Source organism: Diabrotica virgifera, chromosome 4, assembly GCF_917563875.1.
Source record: "Diabrotica virgifera virgifera chromosome 4, PGI_DIABVI_V3a".
NCBI lineage: Eukaryota > Metazoa > Arthropoda > Insecta > Coleoptera > Chrysomelidae > Diabrotica > Diabrotica virgifera.
The window spans coordinates 57,348,802-57,369,927 of NC_065446.1; the positions used below are offsets into that span (position 1 = coordinate 57,348,802).

Genomic DNA, 21,126 nt, shown 5'->3' on the forward strand with positions numbered 1-21,126 from the left:
GCTTTTTAAAGAGTTTTTTTAAATTTCAATATAATTTCAAAACTGATGTAATTAAATCAACGGCGCAAAAAATTAAAATGAACCTTTAATCACAGTTTTTTATGCTCTTTTTAAAATGCACAGACAAATTTTCAAAATTTCAATATACAGGGTGTTGGTTCAAGGTCACAATTACTTTATATTTTTTTGTTAATCCGGACCTGGATTTTTCTTGTCATTAGTAATTGGTTCGTTCCAATGTGGTAAATAAGTACCTACTGATTATTTTTAAAATGAGTATTTATTCATATAACTTTAATAATTTATAACTAAAAGTTAAAATAATATCTGCTTTTTAATGTCAGAGTTCTAAAAAATCCAATATAATTTCAAAAGTCATAAAATTGTCTGGCCGAAAAATTAAAGCGAGCCATTAAACTTACTTTTTTGTGCTCTTTTCAAATATACAAACAGGTTTTCAAAATTTGAATATACAGGGTGTTGTTTTAAGGTCACAATTACTTTATAATTTTTTGTTAATCCGTACCTGGATTTTTCTTATGGTTAGTATGTCGGTCGTTTGGGTTTTGAATGAGACATATGTGTACCAAATATCAAAAAAAATACAGGGTGGTTCTAAAGTTATGGCTTAGGAAAGAAATCGGCAAAATCGATAAAACAACCTGTAACTCGGTTATAAAAGTCGGTAGGGTAAAAAATGTAGTATATCTAGAACCGGCCCGGTGACCTCTATTCAACGTTAAAGTATTTCCGTTTCCCAATGAAACACCCCGTATACACCCTCAAATAATAATTCCTTTGTCAATCAAATGAATCAAAACCTAATCAAAGAATAGAATGTTAAGAATACCTGATGTTATAGTTGGGTTTTAATTTCAGTATTTTATAAATGCTAGAATATTCCACGGGGTGTTGGGAACTTTGAGAAAAAACACAGTTTGATTGGTATACCCGGTATACAATGACAATTTACTTGTTTAGCAACAATATTATTACAGCAATATTGTTAAACAATATTATTACATCAATATTGTTAAACAATAAGGGTAAATATATTAAAAAAATCACTTAAATCGGACAACAGGTTTAGAAAATTCGAGATATTAAAAATTACCACTTTTTAAGGTGGTGCCTGCTTTTCGTGCCGGTCAGTGTAGATACTTTTGAATATTTAGTTGCCACGATATTATGATGCAATATTTTCGTTTATTTTACCGCCAACATTATAATTCAAAGTTTATAGAAACCAATAAGCCATTTCAATATTTTATTATTAATGTTATTAATATATTTGTTGCGGCTCGATGACGATATCTATAAATATATGTTTATAAATATATCACATACATATATAAATCTACTTTCGCTTTATGAAACAATTAAGCAAATGCAAAGAAATAAACTTTTCATTGATTTAAAGCAAGATGTGCCAAGGCCAGAAGACTAATGCATAAAATCAAATAAACTCATAGACATACTTGGGTGTCCCGGATTAGAGTAAGGCATTTAGAAAAAAATAAATTGATTTTTAAATGCAACAGCTAAAATATAGCAATTATCGCGGAATATCAGTAACAAATACAATAAGCAGAGTATATACAAAAATTTTAAGAGAACTGTATTTCCGTTAAAACAAATCATCGAAAAAAAATTGGAACGGAATAGGCCAATACACCTAGTTTTTATAGATTTGCCAAAAGCATATGACAATATACCGATACCGAAACTATGGGAAGTACTGCAAAACTCCAACATTAACTTTACTCTCATAAAAACTGTCCAAAATTTATACAGTGACATGAAATCTGCAGTAAAATTAGGAAACAAAATAACAGATTTGTTTACAGTCAACAAAGGTCTACGACAAGGTTGTTGCATATCACCGAGTCTGTTTAAGATTTATGTCGCCAAAGCCCTTACAATATGGAAAAGAAAATGCAGTGGAATGGGCATCCAAATCGACGACAACACCTGCCTGTACACCCTTCAGTTTGCAGACGATCAGATAATATGTGCAAACGATAAAGAAGATTTGGAATATATGACTCGCAAATGGGGACTGCAGATGAGTGTAGAAAAAACACAATATTTATGTCTAGGTGAGCATTCAACTGATATGATATTGGACAATAATCAGAAAATAACTACCTAGCTGTGACAAATATAAGTATTTGGGAATTAATTTCAACAAGGAAGGTACTGACGATGCAGAAATTAAGAGCAGAATAAATAAAGCAAGAACGATAATTAAATCATTGAACGGAGTTTTGTGGAGTACCGAGATAGGGAAACAAAGAAAAAGGAGAATATACAACACCATGATTAAGAGCACATTGGTATACGGATCCGAAACATGGAGAATAAAGAATAAAGGAACACCAAAAAAGAAAAATAGAAGCTACTGACATGCGACGCCCTAAGAAGAGCAAGTAGAACATGGAGATTGGACTGGGTTAGAAATGAGGAAGTAAAGCACAATGAATTTACAGGAAACGGTTGTAGAATGCATTGAGAAGAAACAATTAACGCGGTACGGACATGTTCAGAGAATGGGGGAGGAAAGACTGTCAAAGAAAATTATGAAATGGATACCTACAAAAAACAGGAAGGCCAAGAACGACGTGGATACAAGGAGTAAGACGATCTATGAGTGTACGAGGATTAGAAGATGAAAACTGCAATGATAGAAGATATTGGCAACAAGGCATCGGACAACGTCGGAGGACGTTTTGAACCCGAATTTATATATAAGCCCGAATAAGCAAAAGCAAAAAGTTGTAAGTCAATAGCTGTTGTATATATATATATATATATATATATATATATATATATATATATATATATATATATATATATACAACAGCTATTGACTTACAACTTTTTGCTTTTGCATTGTGTTCGGGATGACGTTCAAATAAAATTCTCCCAAAACTGCATAAACATGTCAAAATCGGTATATTAAGGGCCAGATTTTGTTACTCAGAGGTTTTGGGGTCGCTGAGCATAAATACGCCATCAGAACCTACTCCCCTTGCACCTGATGCCCAGGTACTGCCAACGAACATCATGACCAAATTTCGGTGCTGAACTTATACAGGGTGTCCAGAAACTCTAACGACAAACGAAGACAGGAGATTTTTCAGATAATTTTAAGACAATTTAGCTCAATTCTCCTAGTCCGAAAATGCTTTATAAGGGAGCTAGAGCTCTTTGAAGATGGCGCCTTGTAATTAGTTTTTCTTAAATACCTCCAGAACGCTTCAATTTAGAAAAACGAAAATTGGTACGTATATATATCTTCCAGAGATAAATCCATTCCATCCAGTGCCAATTTCTAGTACAGATCATAGGCGTCCGTTTTGGGTAGGGCAACGGTTATTTTATCACATAACTTTTTTGGCTTTAACTTTTAAGAATTTTTGATACTGGATTATTAAATTGTGCGGTATTCTAGTACTAAAAGGTACTCTTGGTTTAAGTCGGTAGGACACACGGTTTTCTAGAAAAATCGAATTGAAAATTTTTCGTTTTTTTGCATTTGAATAAAAATTAAAAAAAAAACGGTGTATTTTACCAACTTAACCCAAGAGTAACTTTTAGTACTAGAATACCTCATAACTTAATAATGTAGAGTCAAAATGCTTAAAAATTAAAGACAAAAATGTTATGTGATAAAATAACCGTTGACCTACCCAAAACGGACGCATATGACCCGTACTAGACATTCGCAATTAATGAAATCGATTCATCTCTGAAATATAAATAAACGTACCAGTTTTCGAATTTTTAAATAGATTTTTTTTGAAATTCTTTTTAGAAATTCAAAAAGAAAAATTTTTAAATCGATTTTTCTAGAAAACGGTGTATCCTATCGACCTAAACCAAGAGTACCTTTCAGTCGTAGAATACCTCACAAATTAATAATCCAGAGTCAAAAATGCTTAAAAATTAAAGATAAAAAAGTTATGCCATAAAATAACTGCTGCCCTTCACAAAACGGACGCCTATGACCGGTACTAGAAATTCGCAATGCATGGAGTCGATTTATCTCTGAAAGATAAATATGTGTACCAATTTTCATTTTTCTCAAAGAGCGTTCTAGGCAGAGGTGTAACCAGGATGATCCTAAGGGGGGTTACATCTAGAAAGTCTCTGGGGGGTATGGAATAATAACGGTGTTAAGCGTATAGAGCTCAAATTACATCCAAAAGGGGGGTTATAACCCCCAAAACCACCCCCTGGTTACGCCTATGGTTCTGGGGTTATTTAAGAAAAACTAATTACAAGACGCCATCTTCAAAGAGCTCTAGCTCCCTTAGGAAGCATTTTCCGACTAGGTGAATTGGGTTAAAATATCTTAATCTCCTGTCTTCGTTTTTCGGTAGAGTTTCTGGACACTCTGTATAAGCAGGTCAATCGGAGGTTTTTGGGGTTGCTGAATACGAATACGTCATCAGAACCGACCCCCGGTTACTGCTGAGGCACGTCATCTTCTGAAGTTTCGGCACTAAATTGATGCAACTAGATTATCTCAGTGATATTTGGGGTTGCTGAACAAGAATATGACCTCAGAACTGACCCTCAGAGCACCTACTGCCGAGAGTGACTGCTATGCACGTCCCGGAAAATTTTTCAGCTGGAAATTATAGTGATAAAAACTTTTAGGATACATTTCTAAAAAAAATACAAGTTCGAGCTCGCTACGACCAACTTAGGCTATTTTTGTACAGATCCTGAGTGAAATATCTTAAATGTTTGGTAGATATCCTTCTCCATGTCATAAATAATAGCTCTGGTGAAGTATAACTATCTTTTAGATTTCACACGCCTTTCATATCTTTTGTCTTTATTGCTATTATCTCGTCTTTATTATTTTGTAAACATGATTTTCACAAGGCTCTAACTGTAAGTACATAATATAGGTATTATTTCATCCAGCTCTAGATTTTCTTTTGTAATTTTTATCTTTTGACTAGTACTTGCTCATTTAAGTTTCCCACTATGTTTTTCTTTTATCTTCATTATTTGCTTTCGATGTTGTGGCCCATAAGATTTTCTTTATCTTTCAGTATTCCAGTATACTTCAACAGACTATTTTTGGAAAAAAAAAATTACGTAAAATTAATCTTGCAACAAAAGATACATTTAGTCCAGGATGTATCGTCGCCCCCGTTAGGTAAATTATTCCGATTCGCTATTTTTTGCACAAATTTACTCAAAAAGAGGTCCTTATAACAAATCCACAGGGTGCCAGGCGGTACCCAAATAATTTTTCCACTTCGAACATTTTTTTAGTAGTCCAGAAAGCCACTGCGCATCCGCTAGGAAAAATATTCCGATTCGGATTTTTTGCACAATCTTACTCAAAAAGGACCCCTTTTAACAAATTTGCATGTTGCCAGGACCAAAAGTTGGTCAAACATTTTTTAAACGTTTTTTTTTTGTTTTTTTCCTAAAATTATTTCTTTTGCGTGGAACAAAGTCTTTTAGGTTTTTTGGATCATTACAAACAGAAAAGGTCTTTAGTGACTTTTCTCTAAAGTTGATAGTTTTTGACATATAAGCGATTAAAAATTGAAAAATGGCGAAATCGGCCATTTTTAACCTTCAAAAACTATGTGAAAAACTTAAAATTTGAATGTTGCCAAGGTAGGTAGATATTCTTTAAACATCGATTGATGAAATCCCGAAGAGTTTTTTGCGATACAGTATTCAAAACTCCTTTGTTTTTTAATTTCTAATCACGCGTGCGCGACACTATTTTCCACCATTGCATGTGTATACAGTCATTTCGTAAACCGGCGACTTAAAGGAAAAAACCCGAAACAGGTCGATTTTTATTTTTAAGTTATGGTATTGTGACATATATGGTATACTAGTGACGTCATCCGTCTGGGTGTGATGACGTAATCGATGATTTTTTAAATGAGAATAGGGGTCGTGTGGTAGCTCATTTGAAAGGTTCTTCAATTCTCTATTCAGTAATGTAAACATTTACATAATTATTTATACAGGGTGTAGAAAATTTTTTTATTAAATTAAATTATTTGACAAAAAAGAAGCAGAAGGACACCCTGCATAAATAATTATATAAATGTTTATATTACTGAATAGAGAATTGAAGAAGCTTTCAAATGAGCTAGCATACGACCCTTATTCTCATTTAAAAAAATCATCGATTACGTCATCACGCCCAGATGGATGACGTCACTAGTATACCATATATGCCACAATATCATAACTTAAAAATAAAAATCGACCTGTTTCGGGATTTTTCCTTAAAGTCGCCGGTTTACGAAATAACGAATTTATTCCTTTCATTTGCACCATACTGTCGGTGGAAAATAGTGTGGCGCACGCTTGATTAGCAATTAAAAAACAAAAGAGTTTTGAATATTGTATTGCAAAAAACTCTTCGGGATTTCATCAATCGATGTTTAAAGAATATCTACCTACCTTGGCCACATTCAAATTTTCAGTTTTTCACATAGTTTTTGAGAGTTAAAAATGGCCAATTTCGCAATTTTTAATCGCTTATATGTCAAAAACTATCAACTTTAGAGAAATGTCACTAAAGACCTTTTCTGTTTGGAATGATCCAAAAAACCTAAAAAAATTGCTCCATGCAAAAAAAATAATTAAAAAAAAAAAAAACGTTTAAAAAATTTTTGACCCACTTTTGGTCCTGGCAACATGCAAATTTGTTAAAAGGAGTCCTTTTTGAGTAAGATTGTGCAAAAAATCCGAATCCGAATATTTTTCCTAGCGGATGCGCAGTGGCTTTCTGGACTATAGATCATTTTGGCCATTCTGAGCAAAAAAGGTCTCTTGTGATTTTTCTCAAAAAACGATTGTTGTTGAGTTATACCGGATTTAAAATTTAAAAAACGCGAAAATAGCCATTTTCAAGGCTTAATAACTCGGTTAAAAATTACTATTATGAAAGTCAGGAAGTGACCAAATCAAAGTTTAAAGTCCCCCTACAAGATCCTGAAGAAACTTCAGTTATTAGTGTATTACTAAGCAGTTATTTTTAATTATCAAAAATGAGCGCTAAGCGCGTATTAGGCGGCCGTCAATGGTGAGTGCGAAAGAGATGCACCATTCCGGCCGTCCAATTAACAATAACAGCTTAGTAATAAAATAATGACAAAAATTTCTTTAGGATCTTGTAGGGGGGCTATAAACTTCATTTGGTCACTTTCTGACGTTCATAATAATAATTTTTAACCGAGTTATAAGCCTTTAAAATGGTCATTTTCGCATTTTTCAAATTTTAAATCGCGTATAACTCGACAAAAATAAATTTTAGAGAAAAATCACAAGAGACCTTTTTTGCTCAGAATGACTCAAATGCAAATGACCTAAAAAATTGTCCGAAGTGAAAAAATTGTTTTTGTGAATTTGTTTTAAATGCTTAAACAATTTTTCGATCACGGTACCGCCTGCCACCCTGTAGATTTGATATAAGGACCCCTATTTGAATAAGTTTGTGCAAAAAAATCAAATCGGAATAGTTTACCTGACGGGGAGGACGGTACAGCCTGGACTAATACAACAGTTTAAAATCTTACAGCTAGCATAAACACAAAATTTATATTGTAAAATTTTAGTAAAAAGCGGTGCAAAAGTAATTTTCTGGCACATTACACAAGAAAGATTCGTTTACAATATATTAACATGTAGATTTTGGTACGTTTTACAATAATTTTCTTCTACTATATTGTTAAAAACACTCACACTCCATAAGCCGCACAAATAGGGAGAATTGGGACACAAAAAGAAAACAAAAAACATTTTCCCAGGAAATTTATTTTAGCTCAAGTTACACAAATACAGCTGTCACAGCCAATATATACTTTTTCAGACCTATACCTTTCACAGCAAATACAGGGCGGTTCAAAAAGCTTCTAAAGCCAACAAATAACGTCAGCAACAAATAAATTCTAGAAACCAAAGTTTTACGTGTTACCCTGTATACCTGTTAACTCATACCAGGCGCTTTCTCGATTAAAATGTAAATATATTACCAATACGTGGACTGTTCCTTAAAATAATATCAAAATTCAACTATGCTGTATTTCACGTTAAGAACGAAACGTTTGGCTTATGCGGATCAGTGTTGCCAAAACTCTCAGGCACGTGTTGCTACTAATTTGCCGATATAGATTCATTTTAATCAGACGGCGTGGCATCGGCGCGCTTCTATCGTCCATAAGAAATACATAGCCCTATCTCGGCAATGTTCCGTTCTTAACATGAAACGCTCTATAGTTCAAGTATCATTCAAGGGCGACTAAAATTTGAAGAGGAATACCTGGTAATGATTATGAGAATAGTTCATATTTACTATTATAAGGCATTATACCTATATTTAGTTATTTTAAATAATGTACTACTATTTACTAATTATATTACGTAATGCTATTTAATTGAATGTTTGCATAGGTTCTTTAAAAAACGAGTTATTCTACCCTTTCTATTAAATATATCTGCTAAATTTAATTTTATAAATAGTAGGTATCACATGACTATATCGAGGCAACATTTTTTAGTATTATTATTGCGAACAGTTGTTTTTATTAAAATATGTAATTTGATTACAGTCAGCATCATTCAAACTATTTTATAATAAAAAAAATAAGCCAGATACAATAGAGGATTAAAACAGGAAGACTTCCTGTCAACAGACTTATTCAACCTAGTACTAAAAAGACGATTAGAGGAACCAAAATCCAGACAAGCGCCACGATTCTGAGCAAGAGGCAAAAGTGCATAGGTTTCGCAGATGAACGCATAGTGTTTCTGATGCGTTCAAGAATGTAACTTCGAAAAATGTTCACAAAATTCGAAAAGGCTAGAAAATATGGCCAGACTATAAACCAAGAAAAAACCAAGTATATGGAAATGAGAGGGGAAAATGCAGAAGAAAATAATGGATCACTCTAAGGACGAATGAGAGAGTATAAATTTAAGAAGGTAACGGAATTTGAGTACCTTGGAGTAACAGGAATAGAGGAGGCGAATAGAGAGAAATAGATAAACGGTTGCTGAAAGGTAACAAAGCAGTAGGATCATTAATCGCACTGTTGAAGGGAAATAACGTGTCCAGGGTAGCCAAGATTCGAACTTCTGAAACAACAGTGTGACCAACGGTGATATAAACAACTTTCCAGAGGACATACCTTCAAAAATCTTGGTTCTGACTCACTGCGACCGACTTTTGGGGTTACATAGGTTTTTTAGTTATAGAGATTTAAATACCGTGCAGTCGGTACGTACCTTTCCTATTAGCCGGGTACACATGTGCGGGCCGAACTGTTTGCGAACTGGTCGCATCCAATTCGTTGAAAATATATTTACAGCGAACTCATCACGATCCATGGAAAGCGACGAACCAACGTGAGCAAAGTTTATGTAAATCTCGGTACACATATGAGAGCCGAGCTGTATGCGAACGCTATATTCGTATAATTTGTACGGCGGGACGAATCGCTTCGGAGCTGTTCGTTCGTCGCTTGTCTCGAACCACGGCCTGTCGGTTTTTGGGACAAACACAAAGGATATTCGTCGTTCAATTTGGATCGCGTACGCATCGATATTGTCTGGTTCGTTTCGTCGAGATTAAGTGAATGACGTATTCCTAGAGATAAGCAATGTGAGAAACACAATGTAATTATTTTTATTCTATAGCTGATACACAAATAATAATTGCTGTCTTTATGTACATTTAGAACATGACAGGGAGCAAAAAAGTGCGGAGAATATAGGCTAATAAGTCTAATGAGCCATACATTAAAACTTTTTCTCAAAATTATACATCGTAGAATATACAAGCTATGCGAAGAGAGAATACAAGACACACAGTTTGGATTCATAAAAGGCGTAGGTACAAGAGATGCACTGTTTAGTCTACAGGTTTTATTTCAAAGATGCAGAGATATGACTTGCGATATTTACACCTGCTTTGTGGACTACCAAAAAGCATTTGATACAGTTCAACACCGAAAAATGATGGATGTTCTAACAAAAGCCCAAATGGATGATAAAGACCGACGTATAATATAAAATTTATACTGGAACCAATCAGCCACAATAAGAACGAATCTTGGAGATGAACCAACGGAAGCGATCCAAATTCTACGAGGCGTTAGACAAGGTTGTATACTTTCCCCTATATTATTTAACCTATATTCAGAGGAAATATTTAGTGAAGCCTTGGAAAATTGCGAACATGGAATACTTCTAAATGGAGAACGCCTAAACAACATCCGCTATGCAGATGACACCGTTATTTTTGCAGACAGTTTGAACAGTTTACAGCAACTAATAAACAAAGTAAATGAAGTAAGTGAAAGATTTGGACTTCAAGTAAATATATCAAAAACTAAATTTATGATCATCAGCAAAAATAAAATTAGAGACGCCCAACTACTTATCAATAATACACCAGTGGACCGAGTAAAACAGTATAACTATCTTGGAACAATAGTAAACGAACAATAGGATCACTCACAAGAAATAAAATGTAGAATAGGGAAGGCTATGAGTGCATTCAATAACATGGCCAAACTCTTCAAAAGCCACAACCTTAATCTGGAGATAAAAATAAGGCTCCTACGATGTTATATCTTCTCAATATTGTATTACGGAGTTGAATCCTGGACACTCACTGAAGAAATGGAGAAAAAACTTAAAGCCTTCGAGATGTGGCTATACAGACGAATCCTAAGCATATCATGGACGGACAAGATAACCAACGAGATCGTATTACGAAGAGTGGGCAAAGAAAGAGAAGTGATGTATACCATTAAAAGGAGAAAGTTAGAATATCTCGGACACATAATGAGAAACGACACTAAATACAAATTACTGAAGGTAATCCTTCAAGGTAAAGTATTCGGAAAGCGAGGAATTGGGAGAAAAAGAATATCATGGTTAAAGAACCTGAGGAAATGGTTCTCCACAACAACAACTAATATATTTAAAGCATCAGTTAAAATAATTATAGCCAGAATGATCGCCAATATTCGAAACGAATAGTCACTGAAAGAAGAAGAAGAACATGACAGATAAAATTACAAATTAAATGAATCATTTACATAAATTTCGCACAAGTTGGTTCGTTGCTTTCCATGTATCGTCATGAGTTTGCGATGAGTTCGCTGTAAGTATATTTTTAACGAACTATATGCGAGCAGTTCGCAAACAGTTCGGCTCGCATATGTGTACCCAGCTTAAATGATTCATTTAATTTGTAATTTTATCTCAAAGTCACGTTCTAAATGTAAATAAAGACAGCAATTTATTATTTTGTTTATCAACAACTATAAAACAAAAATTGATTACATTGCGTTTCTCACGTTTCTTATCTCTAGGAACACGTCATTCACTCAATCTCGCGCCACGACAACGAACAGACAATATCGCTGCCTTCTTCTTCATGTGCCTTCTCCGTTGCGGACGTTGGCTATCATCATAGCAATTTTAATTTTGTTTGCGGCGTTTCTGAATAACTCGATCGATGTTAGTCCAAACCATTGGCGTAAGTTTTGAAGCCATGAGTGTCTTCTTCTTCCGGGTCCGCGTTTGCTTTCTATTTTACCCTGTATTATCAGTTGGAGTATATGATATTTATCATGTCTCATAATATGACCGAGGTATTCAAGTTCCCGTTTCTTAATTGTGAAAGAGATTTCTTTTTGTTTTCCCATTCGGCGCAGTACCTCTACGTTGGTGGTGTGAGTCGTCCAGGATATTTTGAGGATACGTCGATACACCCACATTTCGAATGCCTCCAGCTTTCTCATTAATGTTTCCGTCAGTATTCATGCCTCTGCTCCATACAGCAAAACTGGAAATACATAGCACTTTAGCAGCCGTATTTTTAGTGGGAGAGATATGTCGGAATGGGTGCCTACGTGGTCCAAATTGAACTGCGAAATTCCTTTGTGTTCGTCCCAAAAACCGACAGGCCGTGGTTCGTGACGAATAAACAGCTCGTAATGACAGAACGTTATACTAAAAATATGGGACAAAAATTCATTCAACTTATTTCAAAACTTTTCGAATTTTTTATGCGAGTTGAACCTGTACAGAAATATCCTGCTTCCAACAAAAAAGGCTGGACGAGTGAAACTGCAGGAAAAAATCGACAATTTTCAATATTTTTACCTGACATTTTTTTTACAACTTGTTCAAATGCTAAACTTATCACTGTGTCAATTTTAAGTAAAATAGATTTTTCGTTTTTAAAATAAAATTATTTGAAAAAGTTGTTTTTCCCTTCAAGATCTATGTAACTCCTTAAGCTATTATTATACAGATCCATCCATCCATCCATCCATATTTATCACAATATAATATAGTGTGCTATCATGGAAAAGTCGCACTAATGTAGGCCAAGATTAATAAAGTCGATGCATTGTACTTGTACAGATTAAGAAAAAAACAAGAATGCTTTAAAAAAAGAAGCAAATACATTTAGACCTCAATTGAAGAACCCATAAAAGTAATCTTTGGGTAAGGTATTACATAGGAAAAATGTTATTAAAAAATGTGTATTTGTTAGTAATCAAATCGATAATTATTTTCGATTTTTTAATTGTGTTTGCTGACCAATTGCCGACAAACTGTTTGTTTCCATAATATATATGCTTCTATCTGCATATAAGTTTCGGTTTATACATTTTCTTTTTCACTTTTTTAAAGAACCATCCTACTATTAAAGTGTAAGTAACTACTATGAATGTATATCAAATAAATCAGCCGTTTTAGAACTCGTATTTTTAATATTAACTAAGTCCTAATAAATATAACCTGTTTTGCTAGAATATTGAGCACAAATCTAACTTTTAAAAATAAAAACTAATTTATCAACGGTGTTTAAAATTAATGTATTTGGTGATTAAACCTTAATGTGAAAACTACATAAACAATGGTTAAACTATAATTTTTAACTGTTCGTTCTACTCGGTTTACCCATTTTAACCTCTTGCACGACATCGGTTATAGTTTTATAAAACTAAAACCGGAAATTGAGTCAAATAGTAGAATTATGGTGATTTCTACAGAGAAAACATTAATACTTATGTCAAAGACTTCCGTCGACAAATACTAATAATAAATTACAATTAAAAGCGAGAAGACATTCACAATATTATACACTGAAGGCAAAAAACATCGGCATAATTATGACTTGTGCAAAGTTTTCTCTATTCTGGGCTTTTCTTAATAAACTTTGAAAGTCTAATCCTGCCCATTCTTTGATGTTGCGCAGCCAGGTGATTTGTCGTCTGCCTTCTATAACAAGCTGAAGGAAGTTATACCTGTCGTGTCTAAATATGTGTCCTATGTAAATATGTTTTACGTTTCTTGACAATTTCTGTGAATTCACGTTCTCTATTCATACGCCTTAAAACTTCTTCATTTCTAACGTGATCGGTCCATGGAATTTTCAGCATACGACGAAATACCCACATCTCAAAGCTCTCTAACACATTCACGGACACGACTGCATATGAAGTCACTTACTCCATAAGAAGACGGCTACATGTGAAGCGTGTCCGTGAATGTGCTAAACGTCGTCACGAGCTGACTGTTAACGTCCAGGCTTCCATGCCGTGTAATAGTACACTATATACATATCACTTTAAGGCCCTAATTACAAAAGGAAATCATAGGCCCCAAGTTAGGCCCTACTACGATACGAAAGCATTACCAAAGACGAAGAGGCAGCGCTGAAAAATTTCTTTGAATTTACTTAAGCTAAATTTTTCACAGTTCATTACTGTGATTGTGTAGAGAAACATACTGCGGTCGGTCAAGCGAAACGTAGAACAGGGGTTACTGAGAGGGTATCAAAGTTGCTTTCCTACGAAGGTAATTAAATCCATTTACTAAGGCTGAAAATCAGTATACATATTCTAAATTGAATATAAATAAAAGTTATTATAGTCATTATAGTTATTATCAGCTGCATGACGGGACAGAGCCGGTCGGTCGGCCCCAATGAATGTACAGGGTTATTCACTATATTTTGACCCCCTTGTAAACAGCTTTATTTACAGAATTAGAAAAAAATGTAAAATACAAAAGTTATTCGATTTTTTAATTATGATTTTTTGACATATATATCATACTAGTGACGTCATCCATCTGAGCGTGATGACGTAATCGACTATTTTTTTTAAATAAGAATAGGGGTCGTGTGCTAGCTCATTTGAAAGGTTATTCAATTCTCTATACAGTACTATAAACATTAAGATCATTATTAATACAGGGTGTCCAAAATTTTTTTTTTGAATTATTAATTAAACAATTTAATTAATTTTTTTTTGGAAACCCTGTATAATTAATCATGTTAATGTTTATATTACTGAATAGGGAATTGAATAACCTTTCAAATGAGCTAGCACTCGACCCCTATTCCCATTTAAAAAAATAGTCGATTACGTCATCACGCCCAAATGGATGACGTCACTAGTACGATATATATGTCAAAAATCATAATTTAAAAATCGAATAACTTTTGTATTTTACATTTTTTTCTAATTCTGTAAACAAAGCAATTTACAAGGGGGTCAAAATATAGTGAATAACCCTGTACATTTACTGGGGTCGACCGAGCGGCTCTGTCCCGTCATACAGCTGACCGACTATAATAACTTTTATTTATATGTAATTTAGAATTTGTGTACTGATTTTCAACCTTAGTAAATGGATTTAATTACCTTCGTAGGAAAGCAACTTTGATACCCTCTCAGTAACCCCTGTTCTACGTTTCGCTTGACCGACCGCAGTATATTTCTCTGCACAATCACAGTAATTAACTGTGAAAAATCTAGCTTTAGTAAATTCAAAGAGATTTTTCAGCGCTGCCTCTTGGACTATATAATTTTGGTAATGACTGGTAAAACAATTTTTCAAAAGCCCCACAGAAAAAGGGTATCTGCATACTGCCGATATCATATTCAAGAAAAATAGGTCAGGTCTAAACTGGAACGACATGAGTACAGTACAACCTGCCATATCCGGACCTCCCCATATCCGGACGGTTCTGCGCGTCCGGATCTACCGAAATCTACCGAGAAAAGCAGTCCTGCTATTGGACAACGCACTAAAACAAGAACTAAAAGATGGCGAAATAATGCATTAAGGAATCTATAAAACGTGTCTATCGACGAAAGTTATTGACGGCGTTGATTACTGGAATGTATGAAGAAGAAAACGTTTCAGAGACTGTAAAAGAAGTAGTGGTTTTGATATCCGGATTTTTTCATATCCTGATCGGTGTGTCGCCACATTGATCCGGATATGGCAGGTTTGACTGTATTTAGAACGAAGAGATAAAATAGGCAAACCTTCACCACTATCTTTTATATATTCATTGACAATCAAACAAATAGTAAAATTCGGCAACTTTTTATTTCGTGTACGTAAAATATATCCTTAGTATTCGAAAATTTGCTTGACATAAACAGAAACATGGTATATATAATTTTTTAATGAAAATATTCTAAACAAATGAGCAAAATGTACAAATCACTAATGTATTACCTACAAAAAAAAAAACATAAATCCCATTCGACTTTCACACCTTTGGACCAAGTAGAAGCTCCAAAAAGCAAGAAAAAAATTCGTAATCACCAACACCAAAACAAAAATAAAACAGAGTGACGATCAAATTTCATTATTACCATACTTAAATAGAAAAAAAAAACTATGTATGTATATTCATCATAAATAGAAACTAAATTAACTAATAATTAAACACTCGATATACAATTCAGTTTTATTTTTTATGTAAAGGGCTCTTTGAAGGAATTTGACGGTTAAAGTGCTATTGGAAATGAGAAACTAACAGAATTACAGGGACAGAATACGAAGAAAAAATTAGTTCGTTGTTAACTTATATTAACGTATGTGAAGATTCAGTTGCAAAAGAGGAAATCTTCAAAAAGCTCTTCAAAAAAAATTTGAAGAACTGGAACTCAAAAATGAAGAGATAACAAAAAAATTGCGAGAAATATTTGCAGCTTCCACAACTGCACAAATTTATATATAAATAAATAAAAAATAAAAGCCGTTCAAACTATTTTTCAGAGAAAATTTTTATTAATTTTATCAATCATATTATTTAATTAAACTAAAAATCTTTAGTGATTCCAATAGAATGCTTTTTTTACACAAGTTCAGTATAATATTAAACACGAATAAAAAATAATTATTTAAATAAATTGCAATAAAACATAATACATTTACTTTAGCTAATCAAATATTTACTGTAAATACGTATTTATAATCGATGACAAGATCGTCACTCTGTTTTAGATAAGACAAAATAAACACAACTTAGACTTATTTGCCACAAATAGATGTAATTTATGACTGTAGTGTCATACTGTTAATATGGATTACTATACTTTATAATAGGTTTCAAAATTTAATCCAGGCTGGGTAAATCCCAGGGATTTTACTACGTCTCGGTATGCAGTCAAATAATAAAAGATTATTTTGAGAGTTCGCTATTTCAAAAATTATAAGTTCTACAAGGCTTAAAGGAATGAAACTCATAAGAGATCATACTTCATTCACGGAGTTAGGCAACTCCTTCAGTATATGAGATGTCAATTTGTCATATACCACTATTGATTAGCCTATCCTTAGTTTATCACAGTACGAACTAAATTTTAAATACTATTCAACATTAAATTTTGTTTCAGATCTTCGCTTTTAACAAACATATCGAAAATAATCGAGACTAAAGAGTTCATACTTTTGCCACAGTATAATACTGAAGAATCAGTAGTCCCTCCCCGAAAAGCCTTTGTTCTCTATGTTCCATTTTGGTAGTGCGCATCAAACATTTTAGTCCCTCGCGCAGTCAAATGACAGCTGACGTTTGCCGTGATTGATCTTTATCGTCGCGCATACAAAATTTTGTCTCGGGAGTGGATTGCAAAAATTGGAACCGTCAAAATTCGAGAGTGAATTAACTGATTCTTTAACATTAAACTGTGCTATAGGAAAAACCGATCACAGTGACATTTGACAGATAACGGCAATGTTAACTTGATAATAAAATACACATCAAATAAAGTATGTTCTCGTTATTAATTTAGATAGTTAAGCTCGAGATGTTATGTAAAACGCTCCCTATCTGCGAGCTTTGGAGTGTTTTTGCAACTCACATTGAAGTATATCCTCTGGCTTGGCAATAGCGTCTTCCTACGAGGTAGGCAACCAGTACCACGACTACTAGAAGGGCTAATACGCATCCAACTACGATTGGGACGACATCTGAAGTTATAGCGGAAGCTTCACAATCGATAGCTAAAAACATTAAATAATTAATTAGTTAAAAATAGCAATTTTATATAATTTATTTGAAAATTTCATTAGATACTATTAAATTTTTTTCTGAAAAACACTGTTGACAAATCCCATTGGTTACATTCTGTGAATGCATTGCAGTAGTAAACGAAGTATAAAAATATTGAAAATGAAAGACCTCTTCCGTACGTATCACCCTTTTGAGGCTCTTCAGACCAAACGAACGATAAAATCGAAGAAGACTAGGGGAATCTAAAATTGCATTCCACTACCTGTCTATTTATCTGCGTAAAATTCCATCGAATCTTGGTTCCATGTACTCAGATATAAGTAAAACTAGTAAAAAATGAAAATGAAAGACAGCTTATATTTCAATTCGTTTCAGAGGTACGTATTACGTACGTTTTTAAGAAAATAAGCTGTCTCCCCAAGCCAAATTATACAAATAATTTGCTTCAAAATTATACAAATAATTTGCTTTCGGACGCTGTAGCGACATCTACTTAAACAGTCCTCAGGTTTAGATCGAACTCGCTTTTCAAGTTCACATTTTTGTAAATCTCTCCTGTAAATCTGTTGGGACAATCTGTATTGTGTTTGAAAGATTTAATTCTCTGAAAACTTGAGTGTTAGTGTTGTGTTAGGGCACAAAAGATAACGGACATATGGTTGCTGCTTTGGCGTCTTCGATGGTCGCAAGGGTATAACATGTGTGGATGCCATGGATACGCTCTTGTTAAGTGACATCCTTACCCTTAAATAAAATATTGCAGTTTTAGAATAAAAACTGAGTATCGCCAGCCTCTCTAAGGCGAGGTGTAAGTGTGTGCTCCTCTTTTAAAAATACGTTACGCTCTCGCAATAATTACCCCTCTCGCTAATTGTCAACACGGAAATTTGTATAATACGACCCTTTCTCTCTATTTCGCTACTAAGACAATTTATCGTTAAGCCGCTTATTTGTCAAACTCGTTGTTGTTAATAAATGTTTTTGACGCTTATCACTTTTATTTCTCGTGTGCACAACCCTTCATATCGTGTTAATTAGTAACTATAAAACCAAACCAAATAAATTCTCAGAAATAGTCGCTCTAAAAGTTCACTAGTTTGTTAATATCGAAGGACTCTCTGCTTTTGAGACATATGCGTGTGGTATTAAAATATTCACCTATGTCCAATTAGGCAAAGGGTAATAATTAAACCCTTTTCGCCACTGTTGGGGTGAGATTCAATAAAAACTCACACCATCTGTTGGTCTATATCGACCCGGATTTTGGTTTGGTTTTCGCGTTGGGTGTGCCGCTTATTCGAACATTTTTGTGTGTAATACCTATATTACAAGACTTGTTAGTTCGCGACGCGATAAACTCTAAATAAAAGGAAATGAAGTTATTGTGTGTGGTTAGTACCTGCCGCTTGTCGCTGTATTCACTGGACTAATTTGGTGAGATTTTTTCATTTTTAAAACCTTTATCGCTGATCCAAGGTAAACTCTGCTCAAAGACATTTTACGGTCAAAAAACACTTTTGTAGACATTTAACGGGAATGCTGTATCTCTCTGTGTAACTTAGACTCTTATTCTTTCGCGTGGTTGATAATTGGCAAACAAAACTCTCCAGTGTAATTTAGGCTTTGCCGCGTATCGATAGACTCTCTCGCCGTGTGTGCTCTATCGAATTCGGGATAGAAATGGAAGACCTCAAGAAGAAGAGGACGCATTGGAAGGCTAAAATTACAAGGATCAAAAACTGGCTCTCACAAAAGGCTAGTACGGAAAACGATGCGTTACAATATCAATTTCGGCAAACAGAATTAAAAACCTGTTTTTTAAATATGAAGAAGTAATGGATCAAATAGACGAGATTGATGAAGCCGGTACTGAAGCAGAAGACAGGGTGACAATGGAGCAAAAATATTTCTCTATTCTCGCGGGCCTACAGCGTAAGATGGACGAGTTATTGTTGGGCCCCCCCCTCTCTCAGATGAAATAGCACTCAGTCAACTGTAGCCACTGCTAAGGCTAGGCTTCCCAATATCACCATGCAAACGTACTCCGGGAACTTCTCTGAGTGGAACTCGTTCTACCAGCTCTTTGAGACGCTAATAGTGAACAATGAAGAACTCAATAATGTGCAACGGTTTATTTACCTCAAATCGTTCCTGCGAAATTAACCCCTCCAGTTGATAGACAACATCGAAGTTGTCGAAGAAAATTTCGATATAGCTATAAAAACTCTCAAAGATCGCTACGAAAACAAATCGCGAGTGATTAGCTTACACATTCAAAAATTGTTAAAGGCTCCATCTCTAGTTAAAAGTAATTCAATGGCATTACGCGAATTTTTAACTCTAGCTCAGCAGACGCTGCTCGCTTTGAAAAATATGTCTGTACCAATTGAGCATTGGGATTTACTATTAATCGAAATATTTTTACAAAAATTAGATTTTGCTACACATAGGGCCTTTGAATATGATATTGGGACAAAGACCTTACCTACCCTTTCACAGTTTTTTAATTTTCTCGAGAAAAAGTGTGATATTCAGGAAAAATTAAATGTTTCAGACCATGAAAAAAGGTTACTAACATGACTCAATCAAAAACATCTTTCTTCTCATCAGTTGACCAACCATCACACTCTTTCTCTGATAATAATTGTATTTTTTGTAGAAGTAATGCTCATAAGGTTTATCAGTGTAATGATTTTAAATGCCTCTCTTTGCAGGAAACATTTAATTTTGTAAAAGGTAAGAAACTGTGTTTTAATTGTTTGGGTAGAAAACATTTCTCTCAAGATTGCGGCTCTACTTGATCATGTACTTTGTGCGGAGGTCGTCATCACTCATTCCTCCATGGTACCTCTGAAAATGTCTCTTCCTCTAGGAACATCAATAGGCAATCTCTCTCTCGTGGGCGCAATCTCTCTCTCGTGGGCGCAATGCTGAAACTCCCCAAAATTCGCAAGGTGCTTCTCGTATTGTCGCTCCCATATCTACTCAGCATTCTTTTAATAATTGCAGCTAAAATGAAGCTTCTACTATTTCATTCAGAACTCCTTTAGATGTGCAAAATTCTCCAGATTCTCAGCCAGCCACGTCTCTCTCCGCTTTATCAGTTAAAACTTATGCATTGTTGGCTACCGTTTTAGTAGCAGTTTATTCGAAAGACGGCAGACCCATGCATGCCAGAGCGCTCCTAGATAATGGGAGCCAACATTCGTTTATCTCTCGTGATTTGGTTGAGAAGTTAAAACTCATCCCTTATTTTAAACAGTTACAGATATCAACCATATCCGAAAACAGCTCACTCTCAAACGAAATGTTAAATTTAGAATTTTTCATTGGTTCAAAGTGCACATTTAAAAAAAATTGGGTTTAAAATAAAACATTTCTTTTAATTTTGAAAAAAAAAAATGGAATTGTTTATGGAATTATACCCCCTAATTAGCATCACATCACAAATACATTCTACCATTACTAGTTCACAAGTTACTTTGTTTATGTATTATTTATATGATCTATAAGTTTCATCGGCTCTAACTACTTATTTTTGAACAGGCTGTAGTTAAAATTGCTTGAACGAGTCACTAATCACGAGTTTAGGCAAATTTTTAACAGCCATAGCATAACCAATTTTTGTCTATCAAAGAGTAATAAAATGTATGTTTTGCTTTTCTGAATATTTTTGATTTTTTGTTTTCTTGTTAGACAAAAATTGGTTATGCTATGGATGTTAAAAATTTGCCTAAACTCGTGATTAGTGACTCGTTCAAGCAATTTTAACTACAGCCTGT

General features: G+C 34.2%; 1 protein-coding gene across 2 annotated transcripts in view; it reads right to left on the reverse strand.

Moving 5' to 3' along the window:
• The window catches only part of LOC114331726 (uncharacterized), a 163,401-nt gene that overhangs the window by 23,377 nt on the left and 118,898 nt on the right, over nucleotides 1-21,126 (reverse strand). For both annotated transcript variants that reach the window (XM_028281364.2, XM_028281354.2), the window contains exon 4: nucleotides 17,193-17,334. In XM_028281364.2, the coding sequence (XP_028137165.1) occupies nucleotides 17,193-17,334 (142 nt within the window). The remainder of the gene's footprint in view (nucleotides 1-17,192; nucleotides 17,335-21,126) is intronic.